We start from the raw sequence: 18,117 nt of genomic DNA on the forward strand, positions 1-18,117 counted from the left end.
AAAATTATCATTCCTATCCACCTCAAGTTCTTTATTACAGAGGAACTCACAACATCTTAAATTATTCTGATTTTAATGTTAATTATATTGACTATATTGTACATGGCCCAGAGCTCCTCTCTCAGGGAGAAGGATAGTTAAGAAATGCGGAAAATAAACAAACAAACAAATAAATGAATTTTTAAAGTGCATTTTAAATCCTAGTTCCTCTCTTTTGCCATTTTCCTAAAATAATTTTAAGCTCATCAAAATCTTTTTAAACAGTCACAAAACCAATGGTTTAAAACCTTATTCCTAGCACAGTGGTGGCGAACCTATGGCACATGTGCCAGAGGCAGCACTCAGAGCCCTCTCTGTGGGCACCCGCATCGTCGCCCCAGTCCTAGGCCTTCAGCTGGGTTTTATAAAACCTTTTCGCTTTAGGCCTCTGCTGCCATGTGCAAAAATAAAGTTCAATCAGTCAATTTCAACTTCTTGGGAAAAAAAAAGATCTTGCAAAGTTGGAATTGATTGATTGAACTTTTTAGTCCCATCCAGTCTACCCTTACCACCACAGCCACGCCCACCCAATGGGCCACACCCACCCAATGGACCACGCCCACCCGGCACCCGACGATGCGTAAGTGGGTTTTGGGTTGCAGTTTGGGCACTCAGTCTCTAAAAGGTTTGCCATCACTGTCCTAGCACAACAAAACTGCAATTTCAAATGGAAAAATAATCTGGAAAATATGAACTATGAAGGCCTCCTGCTGAGATAAAAAAAATGGGAAGCAGCTCCAGCTCAGCTGTGTATAAGACAATAATAGAGACTAAATCAATCACAGGCATAAATTAATTAGGAATTTAAAGTTAAAATGCCCTGTGAAACTTTAACATATCCTGGTGCTATATAAACATCCAGAACACTTTGTATCTTTGTTTAATAGCAAAAATACATTTACACCTATTTTAACAAAAATGTTTTTTTTCTTTCCTAAGCATGTGGGTTGTTCCTATATTTTGAATATTTCTAAGCAATGTAGTTAGTAACTAGCTATCCTCAAAGAAATGAAAGGGTCTACTGAGCCCAAATAGCTGTAATTTGAGGGACCCCAATAAAAGATTGCTCAACACTGAGCACATACAGCAAAAGCAAGACCATCACAACCACTATTTCCATGAAATTATTTTTAAAAACAGACAAAAAATTTTAAATTTTTATTCTGGGATTTTTATGAAGGACCAGTGCAAACAAAAGGTAATAGAGGCCTTAAGCCCTTCTGCCTGTAACTGGTACGCATGCCCCATCAAATTGCTTCCTATGTGTCTCCAAGCCCTTGACATCATAGCTTCCCCACACAAAAGAATTTCCACAATTCTGTCTACAGTTATGTAATTCAAAGCGACTGCCACAGAAAGGAAAAAGAAGGAAAGTCCGCTGCTACCAGACCTAATGCAGTATGCAAACTTACAGAAGATTCAACTCCAGTCTTATCATGAGGTAGTGGAATTAGCAATCTATGATCATAAATGCTAGTAGCAGGACATCTTTCTGTATTAAGTATACTTAAGTGCATACTTAATACTTAAGTTATAATTGTGAACTTGAATAACAAGAGGTAATGGAAAGTTACAGTTCTTTATAGCAGGAAGTGTATCCGTTATCTTTGAGTTATAACCAATTAATATTTTATCTGTCCTAGTTATCAGCAAGATACAGATTTATATAATTATCAACTTTTCTTATCCAATGAATATGGGAACATAATTCATATCAGACTAAAAATTTTAAAACATTTAAGTGTGTTTCTACCTAATAAAATATTAAGTTACCCAGTGCTGTTTTCTTTTTTTCTCTCTCCAGCAAATGGATAGATGACTACAGTGGATAGGAAATACAGGCAAACACTAGACCTAAATTCAGTTTATGTTTCCAGTCCTAACAAAAGTTGTTCACCTTCATTTTGTTCAAATTCATCTAAAACCTTATCAAGGTTATAAGCCTCTGTCTGGAAATAGTTCTCCATTTGTGAGGAATGTCACCCAGAATCTTGTTTGAACCTGTGAAGTAGACAGTTATGAAAATTTATGATGGTATTTGCAGATTACCAAGATACAATTACATTTCCTTTAAGTATCAAGACATTTTATAGTAGTTCAAAAACATCACGTGATGAAATTCTATTATTTTTCATTCCTCTCTTCCTAACTACGCATGCATATAAATGACATATAAAATGAATATGAAATATTTTAACATTAACATGTAATTGCTCAAATCTGTTACAAGCAATTAAATCATGACTGGTTTGTTGAAAGGTTTTGAGGTTAATAAATTAATAACTGCTGAATTTCCAAATATTAAATTGCAGAAATATTCTAAGAGAACAGATCAGCCAAAAGTATTGGTATCTACCACTTTTTCTCTAGCAATCCCAATTTACTGTGAAATAAATTGAAACTGACACAAGTAAATGGCATCCATCATTCTTTATTCCCTAGTCCAGCAGACCACTGGTCTGTGGACCAGTCCTGGGCCGCGGCATGTCAGCAACCGGCCGCGCAAACAAGCAAAGCCCCATCCGTGGGATGCAGGAAGCACACAAAACCACGCACCCTCCGGTCTGTGGAAAAACCTTTCTCCACAGAACTGGTCCCTGGTGCCCAAAAGGTTGGGGACCTCTGCCCTAGTGCACAGCGCAAACACTTTGCTTTTGGTATCTGTCTTTACATGTTCTTGTAAATAATAAAGCAAATAAGTAAGCATGTGGCTTTTTGCTTTATGTGGCAATTATTAACACATTGATCACCTTGCTATATTTCTATTTCTCCTGAGGTCTTGAGTCAAAGCATAATTATAGTATCAATTTGTAGGAAGAACTCTAAGGCCCACTCTGCCGTGCAACATGCATCGTCTGTGCACATTTCAAAGGTGCTTCAGGCATTGCACAAGGACTCTGCTACTCATTGCAGTAGTCATATTTTTGTTCAAGCTTCTGCCTGAGCCTGAAAAGAAGACTATGCCTATTTTAAGAATTTCTTTAATAAGTCAACTTATTAAAGCAACCACATAATTTTTCAGGCTCAAATGAAAGCATGGAAAAAATGTGGCTCTTTAAGTAGTAGCAGTCAATCATTACACTCACAAGATCCAAAGCACTTCTTCCGAATCATTTTTAACAATGGACACAATTCTTGAACAAGGTTTTATCTACAATTGAAAAAAAGCTAAAGAAAAGGAACATAACATGCTAAAAAATTACATATTGGATGATAAAATTTAAATAAAATTCAGATAAAGTTTCCTATTCTGTAACTTCTGGACTAAACAAATAACTGCCAGAGCACTTGGCAACTGGTTGCAAAATATACGCAGTCACTCATATCAGCATCCTCACCTTCATGTTATTCTACTATAAATTAAAACAATGACAAATCTAGTCTACAAATGGAAAGGAAGAGAGATAGTGGGGGGGAAATTTATAGGGCAGGAAAAAAGAGCAAAGCATTATTTACAATTCTAATAAATATAAATGTTTCATTTCCAATATAAGATGTCAATAGAGCAAATTTCATAAGCACTGAGGATTCAAACCTTACTAAATTTTTATTAATATTTATTTTATCAGTCTCTAACTTCACATATTTCAAATGCTGAAAGAAATCATACATTTTAAAATCTATGTATGCGAACACATAGCAATCTACATACATACTCTATGATGGTTAGACTGTGTAGTAGGCACCATTCAAAATAGTCTGAGGCAAATAGTCTCAAATTATCAAGAGATAAATCAATAGCCTTTTCTGTCTCTATTAGAAGTACCTGCTTCAGCTTTATTTTCAAACAGTTTAGAAGAAAAAGAAGTATTTCCAACCCTTCATTGCAGATACAATGAAGTAATACGTTAGTAACAGAAACCGCAGGAATGGTAAAAAAAAAAATAGTAAAAAAACTCCCAGACTAAGCTATACTTAGTCTGGGAGTTTGAAAGGGAAGATATGTATGGAAGGAAAAGATGGGAGTACGTTTATGGGAATGAAAAAGTATGAGAGAGGGTATGAAGGTTATTTGAGGCTACATTGCTCTCTGCATAATAGATAAATGCATATATGTAAAGGAATGTGAGTGAAAGATAGAGAAAATGGTCATGAATAAATAAATTAATCAGATGACTGACAAAAAAGAGAAGACAGAATAGTGCGCACTTGGAGATTTGGTACCAACTATCCTAAGTATGCAATCCTCCAGTACTGTACTGCTTCTGAAATTTTATTCCCCAGACTTTTAAACAAAATTCTCTAATACTAGCTGAACATAAAAGGTACAATTTTGTTTCCTAAAATTCAATTAGTTTAGTATCCTCACTACAAACCTTAATGAAAAATGCTTTCTGAGGAAATTGAAGTGGTCAATTTTGAAAAATGCATCTAACTATGCTTTTATTTCACTTTACTGATTATAAAATGATTGGCAGCACATCATCACCTATAAATAATGTACAGGATCAAATATTTCCCAGGATTTTTTTCAGAACTGCAAGAATAAAAACATTTTCAGTTATCGTTCCAATTTCTAGATGGGAATGTTAATGTTTCAGCAGTTTTGTGACAGTTTATATCACAATGATTTTTTTTTCTTTTAAGAGTTCAACCTTGTCTCAGAGTCTCACAATAAAACCACAGTACAAATAGTTGAAAAAAACACAACAGCATATAACTAATCTAAAACCATAATTAAAAATTCAATAAGACATATTCACAGTCATATCCATTTAATATAGCCAAAGGCTCACCACTATTGCTGGACCACCAGGCATGATGGCACAGCCAAGTCTTCAAACCCTTCCTAAATGCCAGAAGGGAAGGTGCCAATCTAAGTACTGGGGGAAAATGATGTTCCAAAGGGCAGCCGCCATGGCAGAAAAGGCTCCTTTCCTGGGTCCCATCAGATGACATTCCTTAGTCGATGGGACCTGTAATGCCTCTCCTGCTGGATCTGATGAGATAGTACAGTAGATATAACCATGGAGACACAGTATATCAAATATTCTGGTCCCATGCTAAGTAAGGTTTTATTGGTCAACATTAGCACCTTAAATTGCTCCTGGAAGCATACTGGTAGCCAGTGCAGCTCACAGAGCAGAGGTGTAAAGTGCACTGCTTGAGGAGTGCTTAGAACTGCCTGATCCACTGCATTTTACACCCGCTTCAGCTTCCAAGTGCTCTACAAGGGCAACTCCATGTTGAGCATGTTACAATTCATCTGGGAGGTATCCAGTGCATTTTAAAATTATTGTATAGGTTGTCCTCAACTTACAACCACATTTGGAACTGTTTGCCACAGTTGTTAAGTGAATGTCACAGTTATTAAGCAATTCAATTGACTTTGCTTATTGGAAGCTGACTGGGAAGTTTGCAAATTGTGATCATGTAATCCCAGGATACTGCAACCATTGTAAACACATGCAAATTGCAAAGTGCCTGAATCGTGATCATGGGGAGGCAGTGACGGTCATAAGTGCAAAGACCAGTTGTAAGTTACTTTCTTCGCCACCATCTTTAATTAAAATAATCAATAAATAGTCATAAGTCAAGGACTACCTATACATTCTATCAAATTTATTTTTGAGAAGAACTCTATAACATTGCCATATCAGAAAAATATCAAAGATGTAAATACACACATTATGAAAAAAATAGATTTAAAATTCTAAGATACAGTATCACTTACCATGCCTTACCTTTAATCTTATATAAGCATTAAGAAACAACTCAGGCAATGCCTATCCATCATATATACTGCAAAGTCAGATTGTTCAGTTGAATCTCTATGCTGTGCTTGATCCTAAAAATGAAACAGCCACCACATATAAGGTTTCATTCAGAAAACAGAAATATAGCTAATATGTCTACCATTTTAATAACCATTAAAAACAGTACAGATGCCACTGCAGGGATCCATCAGTATATTTTGGTATAATATTAATCATACAGATCCTTTCTATAAAACTATGCAAGAAAAATATGTGTTAATGAATGTACTTCACCTGCTTCACATTGGAAGATACATTCATTGCTCTGTATGCTTCTAAAACAGACTTTCATAATTGTAGATGACAATATCTGAGATGCTAGCTCATGAGTTATCTTAAATCAGGACTTGCATTTTTTATGGAGGCTGGATAGTAACTAATCACAAAAACTCATCAATGTCAACCTCCACTTTACTATATAGCTTATATCACTATAAGCAGAAAATCTAGCCCATGTTATGATTGACATTTGTCATCATTACTGTCAGCATTTATTATACAACTATATAAAGGTTGTTTGTAAGCTCCTTCAGTAGGCAGAACCTTGCAGTTTGAACCCACTGCTGTCCAAATAAACGTGGTTCAAGTAGATTGTGGGGTTTCCAGTTGTAAATTGATTCATGGGGGAAATAATTTACTAAAACTGGGGCTTGTCCAGGATTGAGCAGAACAATATGTTGAGATCCTGTCTCAAAGCTAAGTACTTTTACACTATCTCCTTGAAGCCAAGAGGGGTTAAGTGGGAGGGGGATGGTTGTGGGCCCTTTTCTCTTGTGTCTCAGGTTCAGAGGTATGTCTCCACCCCTGTTCCTACTGTTTCTGGATTGTCCATTTCAGTAGGCCTAGATGGGTGAATGTGTTATGTAACGGGTAAGGAACAGATTAGGGGTTAAAGTGTCAGGTTTAGGGTAAAGAGCTGAACCGCTGAGTGAATGTGTGGAAGATTTCCTTTTAGGGTTCCCATGTTACATTAATTCCTGCTTAGATACTCTGCCTTTAATTCATAGTTCATAATTATCCTTGTTGGATCAAAATTTCTAGCAGCAAACAAAAAAAGATAAATTACACCACTTAAAGTCTTCAACCAGAAAAAACTAGAGGTACGTACATTTAGTTAAGATTTTCTTGATTTACAGAAATCAATTCTGATATACAGATTATAAGAAATAGAAATGTCAATGCTAGAAGGCAAATAAAATTTAATAGAGTAGAGATGATTGATGAAAACTGGACAGAGAAATCTCAATAAAGGAATGCAAGGACTAAAATGTAAAACTGAAAAAGACAAGCCAGAGAAATGGGATATTAATGGCAATAGATGTGAAGGAGTTGCATATACATATTGAGATCCAGAAATATGAATATGGAGCTCCATTTGAGCATATTTGGGTATTTATTTTCACATCTGAACCTGAAAGTTCCTGGCAAGGCAAGTCAATCTGCAAGGATTAACAATTCAACAACATAAAACAGTTGTAGAATTATCAAACAAATAATTGATTTTTAAAAATATGATACTCCAGAATAATAATAAATAAGACAATAGTTTTAACATGTTATTGAAAGTGTATGTACAAATGCAAAAATAAACTGGTACTATTTGCTGTAATTCATTAGTAAGCGTTCATGGAAAGGTAAACAAAAATAAGCATTATTGTGAAGATATATTATAGTCTGTCAAGATAGGCGATCTGGATATTACTGAGGTAGAGTGCAGAACTTTCAGGGAGCAAAAACATACCATGGTAATATTGGGAGATTTCAACAATCCAGATATCTGTGGGAAAAACCTACTCAGCCAAAACTGAGTCTGAAAAATTCCTCAGTGACGTCTTAGGCTTCAAGAGAGCCAGTACTAGGCAAAAATTTTAGGTCTGAGGGAACAAGTATGGTTGAAACTTTTAAAAAAAAAATGTTATTACTTAAAAAATAATTGCAAAAAAAATTAGGGAGTAGCTTAGGATACCACTGTATTTTCAGAGAGTCTTCTACAGTAGGGATCCCCAACCCCAATAGTAAAGAACATGGTAAAATATAGGCTAGGCCAGTGATGGCGAACCTTTTAGAGACCGAGTGCCCCAAAACCACCCTGCCCCGCATCCGCACTGCCTCCCACACTGCCCCACGGCCCGGCCACCCACAGGGCCACCCGCTTCCACAGCCCACTGCAGATCGCCCAGGCGGCCCAGCAGCGCCATGGTGGCCACGCCCTCCACCTGCGCCCCACAGTGTCATCTGCGCATGACAGAGCGCGAGGGTGGAATCTTGTCCCCGCTGCCCAGCTGCCATGTCCTTGGCTGTGTGGCTCCACGCGGGCTGCGCCCAGGGGTGACTCTCCTCCGGGGGGTCTGCTGGTGAGGAGGGGACTACGGGGGGAGGCGGGGCTGGAGCAATGGCGCATATGCCCACAGAGAGGGCTCTGAGTGCTGCCTCTGGCACGTGTGCCATAGGTTCGCCACCATTGGGCTAGGCCACGAAGACAGTACGGTTTCAAACAAATGTATATCAGTGGCAGATGGTAGAGTTCCATTCAAGGCTCCATGCTGTTCAACATATTTATAAGTTATTTGAAGGATTAGTAAATATGATTATCAACAGCTCAATGCTGTCCAACATATTGATAAATGAGTTGACAGAAAATTGCTGAGGAAGATAATATGGTACTCCAGTGTAGGCAAGTTTGACAGCGCCTAACAAACTGAAATAATGGGCAAACCTCCAAAACTTCAACAACAGCAAATGCAAACAGTTAAAATCTGGGACGAAAAATCAAAGTCCTTTTTTTTTTGCAATGCATACAACAAAAAAGATCTGGATGTTTTGGTGAATCATAACAAGACATAAGATGATAGTGTAATGCATCTATTAAAACTGTAAATGTAATTCTAGGCTGCATCAATAGAAACGTAATAGCAACTTAAAGAAAAGCCACTGATCCTCTTTATTCAATCTTGATCAGACCACACCTAAAATACTACATCTAATGTTTGGCAATGCATTTTAAGAAAGATACTAACAAACTGAAGAATATCCAAAAGAAAATAAATAGGTGGAAAATGGAATGAAAGGAAAATCCTTTTAGAAAGGGTTGGAGATGTCTAACATGTTTTGTCTGAAGAAGCCTGGGAAGACACGACAACTTACTTGGAGTCATGCAAAGAAGGGGCAGGGCAATTCACAGTTGCTTCAGAAGAGACAACATGAAACAGTGCATTTAAATCACAAGGAAGTACATTAGATTTTAGTGGAACATCAGGAAACATTTCCTAATAGTAAGATATGTTCAACCATTCCTGTTTAATTCTTATACAGTAGGTTGGGTTAAATTATCTCCAATGTCTTCCTACACTTACATTGTATGATTTTAATAACTAACTAAAGCTGATATTTATTCTCTCCAAGTATCGACGCAGGTAGCATTATCAGCAAATATTAAATGGTTGTTTATGTGATGCTGTTGCTGCCTAGATGAATTTCCGGCTGTTGGTGCTACTCTTGCCAGTTGTCTAGGATAAGTTCCTGGAAACCAGAACATATTCCTGGTTTTGGATAGTGAATATAGCACTGAAGAGTCTTCCTTACAAATAAGGCATCTCATAACCATACTTTCATTCATCCTGCTTAAATTGATATGGATTTTGAATTTTCACAAAATATTTGTGTAAAAGAGTATATATAATTATTACACATTAGCAGAGAAATAAAAGAAGTATCAAACTCAGCCAGAATTTGTTGGAAATAACAATAATACCATGTTCCGGACATAGAAAGTAAACAATGAGTATAACAATGAAAGTGTCTTTCCACTCATCAACTTAAAAGTATGTATAAAGTAAAGATGAATTTGCAAAACAATTGCAGGAAATAACATTTTATCTTTTAAAAACAGAACATCTTCTTTTAAGTATTATGACCATATCGCTGCTCCACAAAATGCTCTTACAAGAATATCACCAAATTGGCAAGATAATAAAATGTTGTACAAAATGCCAATATCATTCTTGAAGTCATACACATACTGTATATGAAACATTTCATTCACAGGCAGCTAAATCAATGAACAAAGCTGCACAACCATTTCAAAGCAATTTATTACTCTTTTCAAACTGTATCACAGTAACAACTCTTGGAAGTTAATACACTGCACTCTAGGTGACAATGTGTTATTTATTTCGATGGATAGCTGAAAGGAAAACAATAACAGGGTATAAGCCAATGCCACAAAATGAGAAATCAACATGATTGGAAGTTACACTGAAGTTCTTAGGAAGACGTTTGTAGTGTGTTCAAAGATTTCGTTTTTCACAATACATGATCCATTTTTGAGAACTTGGAAACTAATTCCAAATGAAAGGTTTGATGATGACATAAAGGATGTGGGCTTTGCCATTAGAAAAATAGTTGGAGTTTCCAAGCCCAATGTAATTTTCAGCTGCAGTAAGGATGCTATAACCATCAATAAAGAGAGCAAAGGGACTCTCCTTTGAAGAGATTTGAAACACTTATTTAGATTTTCTTCTACTTGGGTTAAACTGCTGTTTGTGAGTTGTCTGTTGACAACTTATGTCTGTGGTTTTTTTTTCACTCCTTTCCCGGGCTCCCTATCCAGTGTTTCTCAACCTTGACAATTTTAAGGCATGTGGACTTCAACTCCCAGAATTCCACAGCCAGCATTGCTGGCTGTGGAATTCTGGGAGTTGAAGTCCACATGCCTTAAAATTGTCAAGGTTGAGAAACACTGCAAGTCTCTCACATCCATAATAATAGTTTGAGACTTTGGATCCCTCTTTCTTCAGATTCAAATCAAAGCCTTTCTATTTGATCTCTGCCATGGAAGGTACTAAACAGGAAGGTCAATCTGAGGGTGGCAAAATTATATTTCAAACTTCAAATCTGCACCATTCATAAAACTATGTATACAAATACAAGATATTATCAGATTCCAGATTCTACATGCCAGCCTAACCTTTAAAGAGAGTGGAGTAGGAGTAGGAGTAGGAGTAGGAACAGAACAGAATACAAATACAAGATATTATCAGATTTCATGCCAGCCTAACCTTTAAAGGGAGTGGAGCAGGAGCAGAACAGAACAAAGCAGAATAAGAATTCCTTGGGATGGCACTATTGGGCATTGTATGCCAAAACAACTAGGCACAGGGACAGATTTTTCCCCTCATGCCATCACTCTGCTGAACACTTAATGGCTGTAGTATCATTTATCCTTATCTTCTTTGCTCCCTCTTTTATTGGTATTATTACTGTGTTTCCCCCAAAATAAGACTAGGTCTTATGTTAATTTTTGCTCCAAAAGACGCAGTAGGGCTTATTTTCCAGTTAGGGCTTGTATTCGGGGAAATACGGTGCTAAATGCGTCCGTCTGGCTGATTTTAACTGGAGCTTATTTTTGGCTTATATTATGACCATCCTGAAAAATCATGCTAGGGCTTATTTTCCGATTGGGTCTTATTTTCAGGGAAACACAGTATTAGTTCAATCAGATGTTCAGACTGGATCTGGGTTGTTGTGTTGTTATTATTGTTATCCTCATTATTATCATTATCATGTTGCTTTTAGAGCGGAGCAACAAAGTGCTTTTGTACCAGAGACAAATTCCTTGTGTGTTTAATAAACTTGGCCAAATAAAGTATTCAAGAAATATAGCTATAGAAAAGCCAATATTCCCTGCCATTGCAAAAAATGCTCAATAATTTCTAGGTTCATCTTGCAAACTGAAAACGTGTTGCATTTATATTTAAGTATTCAAAAAACTATATTCTGACACATACTGAAAAGTACAATTCCTTTATGCTTTAAAATTATTATGAGCTGAACTGTGCAAAATGTTCTGTGTATTAATTAACCTAAACTTGCATGCTTTGGATGTTGGATGGTCAACATGCATCACATAATAAGAGATTTTTTGTTCTAATATAACCAAAATATGATTGTTCCAAACAAAAGTTTTGGTAGTTCAGAAAAACAGGTAAGAGTAGGAAAAAGCCAAGGGTGAAGATTTCCTGTATGTAGAAATCAGAGGAGCAAACAGAGATGCTGGGGAAAATGGGGTGGATGGGCCAGCAGGACATACTATGCTGAGACTTTGATAGATTGAATGATAGGTGCATAGGCCAATAGATCACAGGTGGCAACAGGAAGGAAGGAAGGAAGGAAGGAAGGAAGGAAGGAAGGAAGGAAGGAAGGAAGGAAGGAAGGAAGGAAGGAAGGAAGCAAGGGTAATAAACCATGTGGAAAAGGGAAAAAAGAGAAACTTACACTACTCTTGCCCTAACAGCCCTATAAAAACCACTCTGGGTCCATTTCCAATGTTTTAATTGAACTAGCATAACTCAAATGTTCTGGGTTTTATTTCTACAAAACTGCAACCAAAATAGCCAAAATGTTTCAACAGAACTTCCATTATGCAACAGTTTGTTTTAAGTTCAAAACAAAACATATTTTCCATTTTATGTACACTCCTAATTGGGAGACAGAAAAGAACAATTTTGATTGGCCAAGAACCCAGGAAATTTTGACTAGGAATTAAAAGGCATATTACTAGTACAAATAGTCAAAGATTCTGACAAAGTTTTTAAAATAAGAAAATATCACTTTGGCAGTTGGAGAATGTCCTTGATAAACAGAGGAGTTGATTGTTTCACTTTGCGGTTAAAAGAAGCAGAACTCACAATTGAAAAAGAGCAAACTGAGAGAAATCGGAGACAGTAGGGAACACAATTGTGAAGTAATATGCAACCTGAAGCAGACAGCAGGACACATAATCAGATTAGAGAAATTAGACAGGATGAATTTCAGCAGAGATCTAAAAATGTAATCATGTTCTATCACACAGATTCTGAAATCAGGGGTTTGATTATGGTGAAATTTTGGGAAAAAATGTGAGGGAAAAGTAATGAGTTTGTTAATAGGCAAAAAGGAACAATAATTAAATGTACATTGGTAAGATGCATATAAGTGGTAGATTTTACTATAAAACTCCCCAATTTTTAAATGTTTATTTAAATGTAAACCCAACTTCCTGCCTGCTCCCAAAATCCAACACACATTTCCTCAAGCATTAAGCAGTCCAAATTTCTAAAAGGCAGCTAAGGGAATTAAAAGCAGAAAAAGCTAGAAATCCATCAAAAGTTTTTAACTTACTTAGCAGCACAAAATTGAATGATGTGAATCTTTCCTTCCCTATTTACTTTCCATAATGCAGACCATAATTATTAGTATGCATGTAAATGTCCCCCAAAAAGCCTGCTTAACCATCGAGGTGCTATCCTACGTGCATCTACTTACTTAAGGTACGGTAAGTTCTATGAACAGTTTGGGAATTAATAAAGAAAATTAGAATTGCATTGCTTGGCTGCAATGTACATATGCCTCAAACCTGTTTGACGTGAAACCTCCTCTGGAGTAAGATATACGAAAATTATGTTTGCAAAGGCATGCATGCAGGAGAAAGATGGGTGCTTAAATATCTTCCTCCAGGCATTCACAATGGAAAAAATCCATGCCATCAGCATTCCTAAGTAAGGGATTCATTCTAAGTGAGATCACAAATGGTGATTTTCCTGCATAATTTTTCAGCTTCATAATATTAAACACAACCTATATATTCCTTAATATATGCATATTGTTTTTATTAGGCATCATTCACATTTATGTAATATGAATATTTTCCAGATACAGTTACAAACTGGAGTAATTGCAGATGGAAATGAAAACAGAAAAAGCAAAACAAATTTCCAGTTCTGATTTTGCTGCTGCTTCTTATAGTACAAGCTTTAGGAAATTAAATGCAACTGATTTCACACTACAAGCAACATTTCTTCATGTAGAACTTATATATTTCTGGATAGAGTTTTTAAAAGAATATGCTAAAATTGCCAGTCAAAAATTGAAAATATATTGTTTGCAACAACATACATTTCTGAGAGAACCTCCTTATTTGAAGCAATAACAACTTATAGAAACACCTGTAGTCTAAACAGATAAGATGCTCTTCTCTTACAATAATATGAATTTGCCTAAATACTGAACTTAAAACAATCACATCCCAGTCATGAACAATGATTAATTATATTTGGTTAAAACATTAACTTTGCAAATAATTGTGAAATTCAAGTTTTATTTTTTATATACTGGAAATATTAGTTCTGCATTTACAAAAAACAGTTTATTTTGCAAACATTGTTATTAATGCTCTGATTCTTGATAAGATTCTGATATTTCTAGAAGTGATTCTGTGTGGCTTTAACTAACAGGTTCCACAGCCTAAAAGTGCAAAACCCTCTCTATCTTATCATCCAATATGTATATCAGCTGACAACAATACTCTTTAGAGGCAGATCAACAGATGGATCACAGTCCTACTACTCTGACTCTATTTTCCTACTTCCACTGTAGCTTTTACAGCACTTCTTTACTTTGGTTGGTATTCTGGATAAACACTTTTCTTATACTGTATATCTATTTTCTCCCTCATCAATAATTATGTAGACCAACTATGGGCAGCATATCCTAGAGCAGGACTTTTCAACCAGTGGTACGGGTACCACCTGTGGTACATTGGGACCTGGCAGGTGGTACACGACCATCCTAGAAAAGTGGTAGCGGGGGAGGGGAATGAGCTGAACCAGTGGCAGCACCGCACAAGCCTGAGCGAGAGATGGCTGGAGCTGCAGGGCTGTTTGGGCTCAGCAGAAGCGCCAGGATCAGTACCACTTTCCAGCTGATCGGCGCTTCTTCGGGGCTGTCAGGGCTCAGTGGAAGCGCCAGGATCAGCGCCAGGCTCCAGCTGGAGCTCGGCGCTGATCCTGGTGCTTCTGCTGAGCCCTGAAGAAGCACCAATCAGCTGGAAAGCGGCACGGATCCTGGTGCTTCTGCTGAGTCCAGAAGAAGCGCCGATCAGCTGGAATATTGCAGCATCTCCAGGGTCTTGTGATTTACATTCAGATGCTTGGCAACTGATTCATATTTATGACGGTCACAGTGTCCCAGGGTCATGGGAAGTGACCAAAACCTGCTGCAACCACCCAGCAGACGGGGGGAATAAAAACCAAATACCACCCCACCCCACCCCCGCTGCCAATCCTCAACAGAAATGCTCACAACAATGAAAATCTCAGACAGGAGGAAGAGCGTCGCCGGGTGGGCAGGCAGGTATCTTGCTCGGCTGTGGCTTGAGGGGCACTTTTTTCAGTGCCATTGTAACTTCGAAGAATCACTAAGCGAACTGTTGTAAGTCGAGCACTACCTGTACTTTATCACTTTTTCCTTTGGGGGGGGTCATCAAGTTTTTGACACCTTGCTAGGTGACTGGTGGTACTTGGATGTTGCCATATCCTAAAAGTGGTACAATGGGTGAAAAGGTTGAAAAGCCCTGTCCTAGAGGTAAGTGAAACTTTACCAAAACAATGTGATGGATAATAGCATATATGGGTATGATCTGCTTATTTTATAATAAGAAGCCAATTTTCTAGGAAAAAGTCTTCAGGGATTGTGAAGACCTGGCACTTCTATGTATCTTTAAGGGGGAAAAAACTCATGAGCAAATCTCCCATGAATTAATGTTAATCCAATATGTGTTATATTCAACAAAGGGAGTGAAAGCAGTTAGAGAATAAAATAAAGCAGTAAATATGTGGCTTTAGTTCTAATACCATGACAAAACAGATACATGGTAACAGCAAAATGTAGAATGATTAAATTTAATTTTCTAAATGTTAGAGAAAGTTCATGTGAACATCTAATTTAGTCATTCTCTGACTAATTCCATTTTATATCAGTGCAAAACAATTAAGGGTAAATAGATAGGATAAACTCAAAAGAAATGTACATACAAAAATATTTTCATACTTTCTGAATTCATTTTGCTAATAATACTTAACAGCTAAACATCTTTTACGGCATAGTAAAGTATTCTGATCCTGCCTCTTTCAAGATCCATTACTTTTTTTTCTTTATCAGCCGTATTATCTGTTAGAAAGAAAAAACAAAGTTTCTGGCAGGAACTGGACAGTTTTTCAAACAGCCAGATGTTTAAAAACATTTCATTTACATGCTAGAAGAGATATTAAAATGGATGCATTTGAATGTGTATTTAAGTAGAATATAAGTAATAGTTTAACCACATATATGTACACACAGACAACACCAAAACCTAAACAATTCTATAAAGTATTGCTGTTTGAAAAACTGTCCAGTTCCTGCCAGAAAATGGTATAGGGTTTCCTGCCTGAGCAGGGGGTTGGACTAGATGACCTCCAAGGTCCCTTCCAACTTTTTTATTATTATTATTATTATTATTATTATTATTATTATTATTATTATTATTATTATTATTAGCTAAAAATATGTCAATATCTTTAAAACATTGAGTGCATTTATACATCAACAAAAATGTGTTAAATTAACATGTTAAAATTATTTTGCATCCCTTAAGAACTAGAGCTAGATATACATTTACTCTTTGCCTTTTTAGACTTATCCAAGGAAGTTATGATTATATTGGTAAGCCAAAGTAGTTTGAATTTCTCCTTTATTTTGTCACACACTATGCATAGTCTTAGCAAAAACATCTGCTTGCAATACATACAGACTGTCCTGAGAAGTTTCTTCACATTTATATACAAGACAAAATGTATGTAGTTTCTTTTCATTTGTACAGTATGCAGGACTCAAATGCTTTCCTTTTCATCCCACTATTAGTTAAGTAGCCTTCCCCCACCAAAGGCACTGAACAGTATTTAAAAAAGCAATCTGAATAGTAGACAATCTGAACATAAAAATAGGTAGATTAAAATAACATTTGTGCACCATTTCTGACAGAAGGAGAAAGACAATGCAAAAAGAAGGGGAGATTTAATCTATATATAAATAAAAATGTAAATGTTCGTTTGTTCAAAATCTTAAATCTCCGAAAGTTCTTCACCAATTGCTTTGAAATTTTGAAACAACGTGGCATTTGAATACGCGCATGTTTTTATATACCTACTATTATATAGATGTCACACCTGTGACAGGGAGAGAGAGAGAGAGAGAGAGAGAGACAGAGAGAGAGAGAGAGAGAGAAAGAGAGAGAAAGAGAGAGAGAGAAAGAGAGAGAAACAAGAAAGAAAGCGATGTTTAAAAGAAATCAGGCGGTGGTCTCGCCACCCTGTGTCTCAATTTTAGCAGAATATGTGCAGGGGGGACAAGCATTGTGAAATTAAACATATTAGAAACGTGCGCTTTCTCTTTTCTTTCTTTTCCATTTAACCAGACTGAGCCACAGCAACGCGTGGCCGGGTACAGCTAGTAAAAAATATAAATAAAAAATAAGGAACAGAATCCATGGATGTTGTTCATTTTCCAGAGCTGTTATTGTACTGACTGAAGCATCTAGCTAGCAAGAGATTACAAAGGTCAGATTCTGAATTGGTGGCTAGATTTGTTTTGAAGTTAAGCACAAGACATTATTTTATCTTTCATAACAACCTTTGAACTGCATTTTTATCCATGATTTAAAACAATTTCTTTTTAAGCAATGCACGTTTTATATCAACTGTCAGTTGGGCTGCATTTTTACCTATTGGTAAACAAGTCATGTCAACACTAACTTTGTAAGTCTACTTATTATAAAATATTGATCCCTTAAAATATTTTTGTTGAACTGAAACTACAAAATAGCAACTATTTTTACAGTATTTTTTACTAGCATTATGCAGTGTAATTTCTGGATTCAAAACGAATCTAAAGGGTGTCCAGTAGTATTTCTTGGAAACTTCTTAAAGCAGCTATAGTTTTTTTTTCTAGAGTCATGCAATTTGTGGAAAAAATGTATTTCATTTAAGGAGATGCCGACAAGTACTATGCATATACCCATGCACATGTCAATGCATTCCCTCATTCCTCAAATTCAAAACAGTATGCAGTCTTAGTATTTGCAACCTATACATACCTTTAGAGATTTTGAACTGCATTGCTCATCATTCATATTTAGTTTTGCCACAGCTGAAGGAAATTTAACAATCCTAAAGCGGTATTTTAACAATTATAACACATTTTGGGTTATTTTACATTTGATGAGAGTAATGCTGAACACTTTCATTACTAAGCATAGATTATAAGTGCTCTGAGGTGCTTCAGATCTGAAGGAAGAAATGTGATGTGGGGTGAATATAACACTTGTTATAAATGCTATAAAGCAGCTCATCTTTTCCTGGACATAGCATGGCATTGTCGCTGTTGTACAATCATGTGAAAAAATGCACTTGGTTTAAAGAAGCTCCTAAAAGGTGCCATATATCCACATATGTTCCAAATAGCATTTCTT

General features: G+C 36.4%; 1 protein-coding gene across 1 annotated transcript in view; it reads right to left on the reverse strand.

Annotated features, from left to right (window-relative positions):
• The window catches only part of ZFYVE9 (zinc finger FYVE-type containing 9), a 46,771-nt gene that overhangs the window by 23,365 nt on the left and 5,289 nt on the right, over positions 1-18,117 (reverse strand). The window contains exons 2-4 of the mRNA XM_015810901.1: positions 5,714-5,827; positions 4,776-4,978; positions 1,937-2,040 (exon numbers count right to left, since the gene is read on the reverse strand). Of these exons, the coding sequence (XP_015666387.1) occupies positions 1,937-2,006 (70 nt within the window). The 5' untranslated portion in view covers positions 2,007-2,040; positions 4,776-4,978; positions 5,714-5,827. The remainder of the gene's footprint in view (positions 1-1,936; positions 2,041-4,775; positions 4,979-5,713; positions 5,828-18,117) is intronic.

This window comes from Protobothrops mucrosquamatus, unplaced genomic scaffold (assembly GCF_001527695.2).
Source record: "Protobothrops mucrosquamatus isolate PMUCROS unplaced genomic scaffold, P.Mucros_1.0 scaffold24, whole genome shotgun sequence".
In the NCBI taxonomy this organism is placed as follows: Eukaryota; Metazoa; Chordata; class Lepidosauria; order Squamata; family Viperidae; genus Protobothrops; species Protobothrops mucrosquamatus.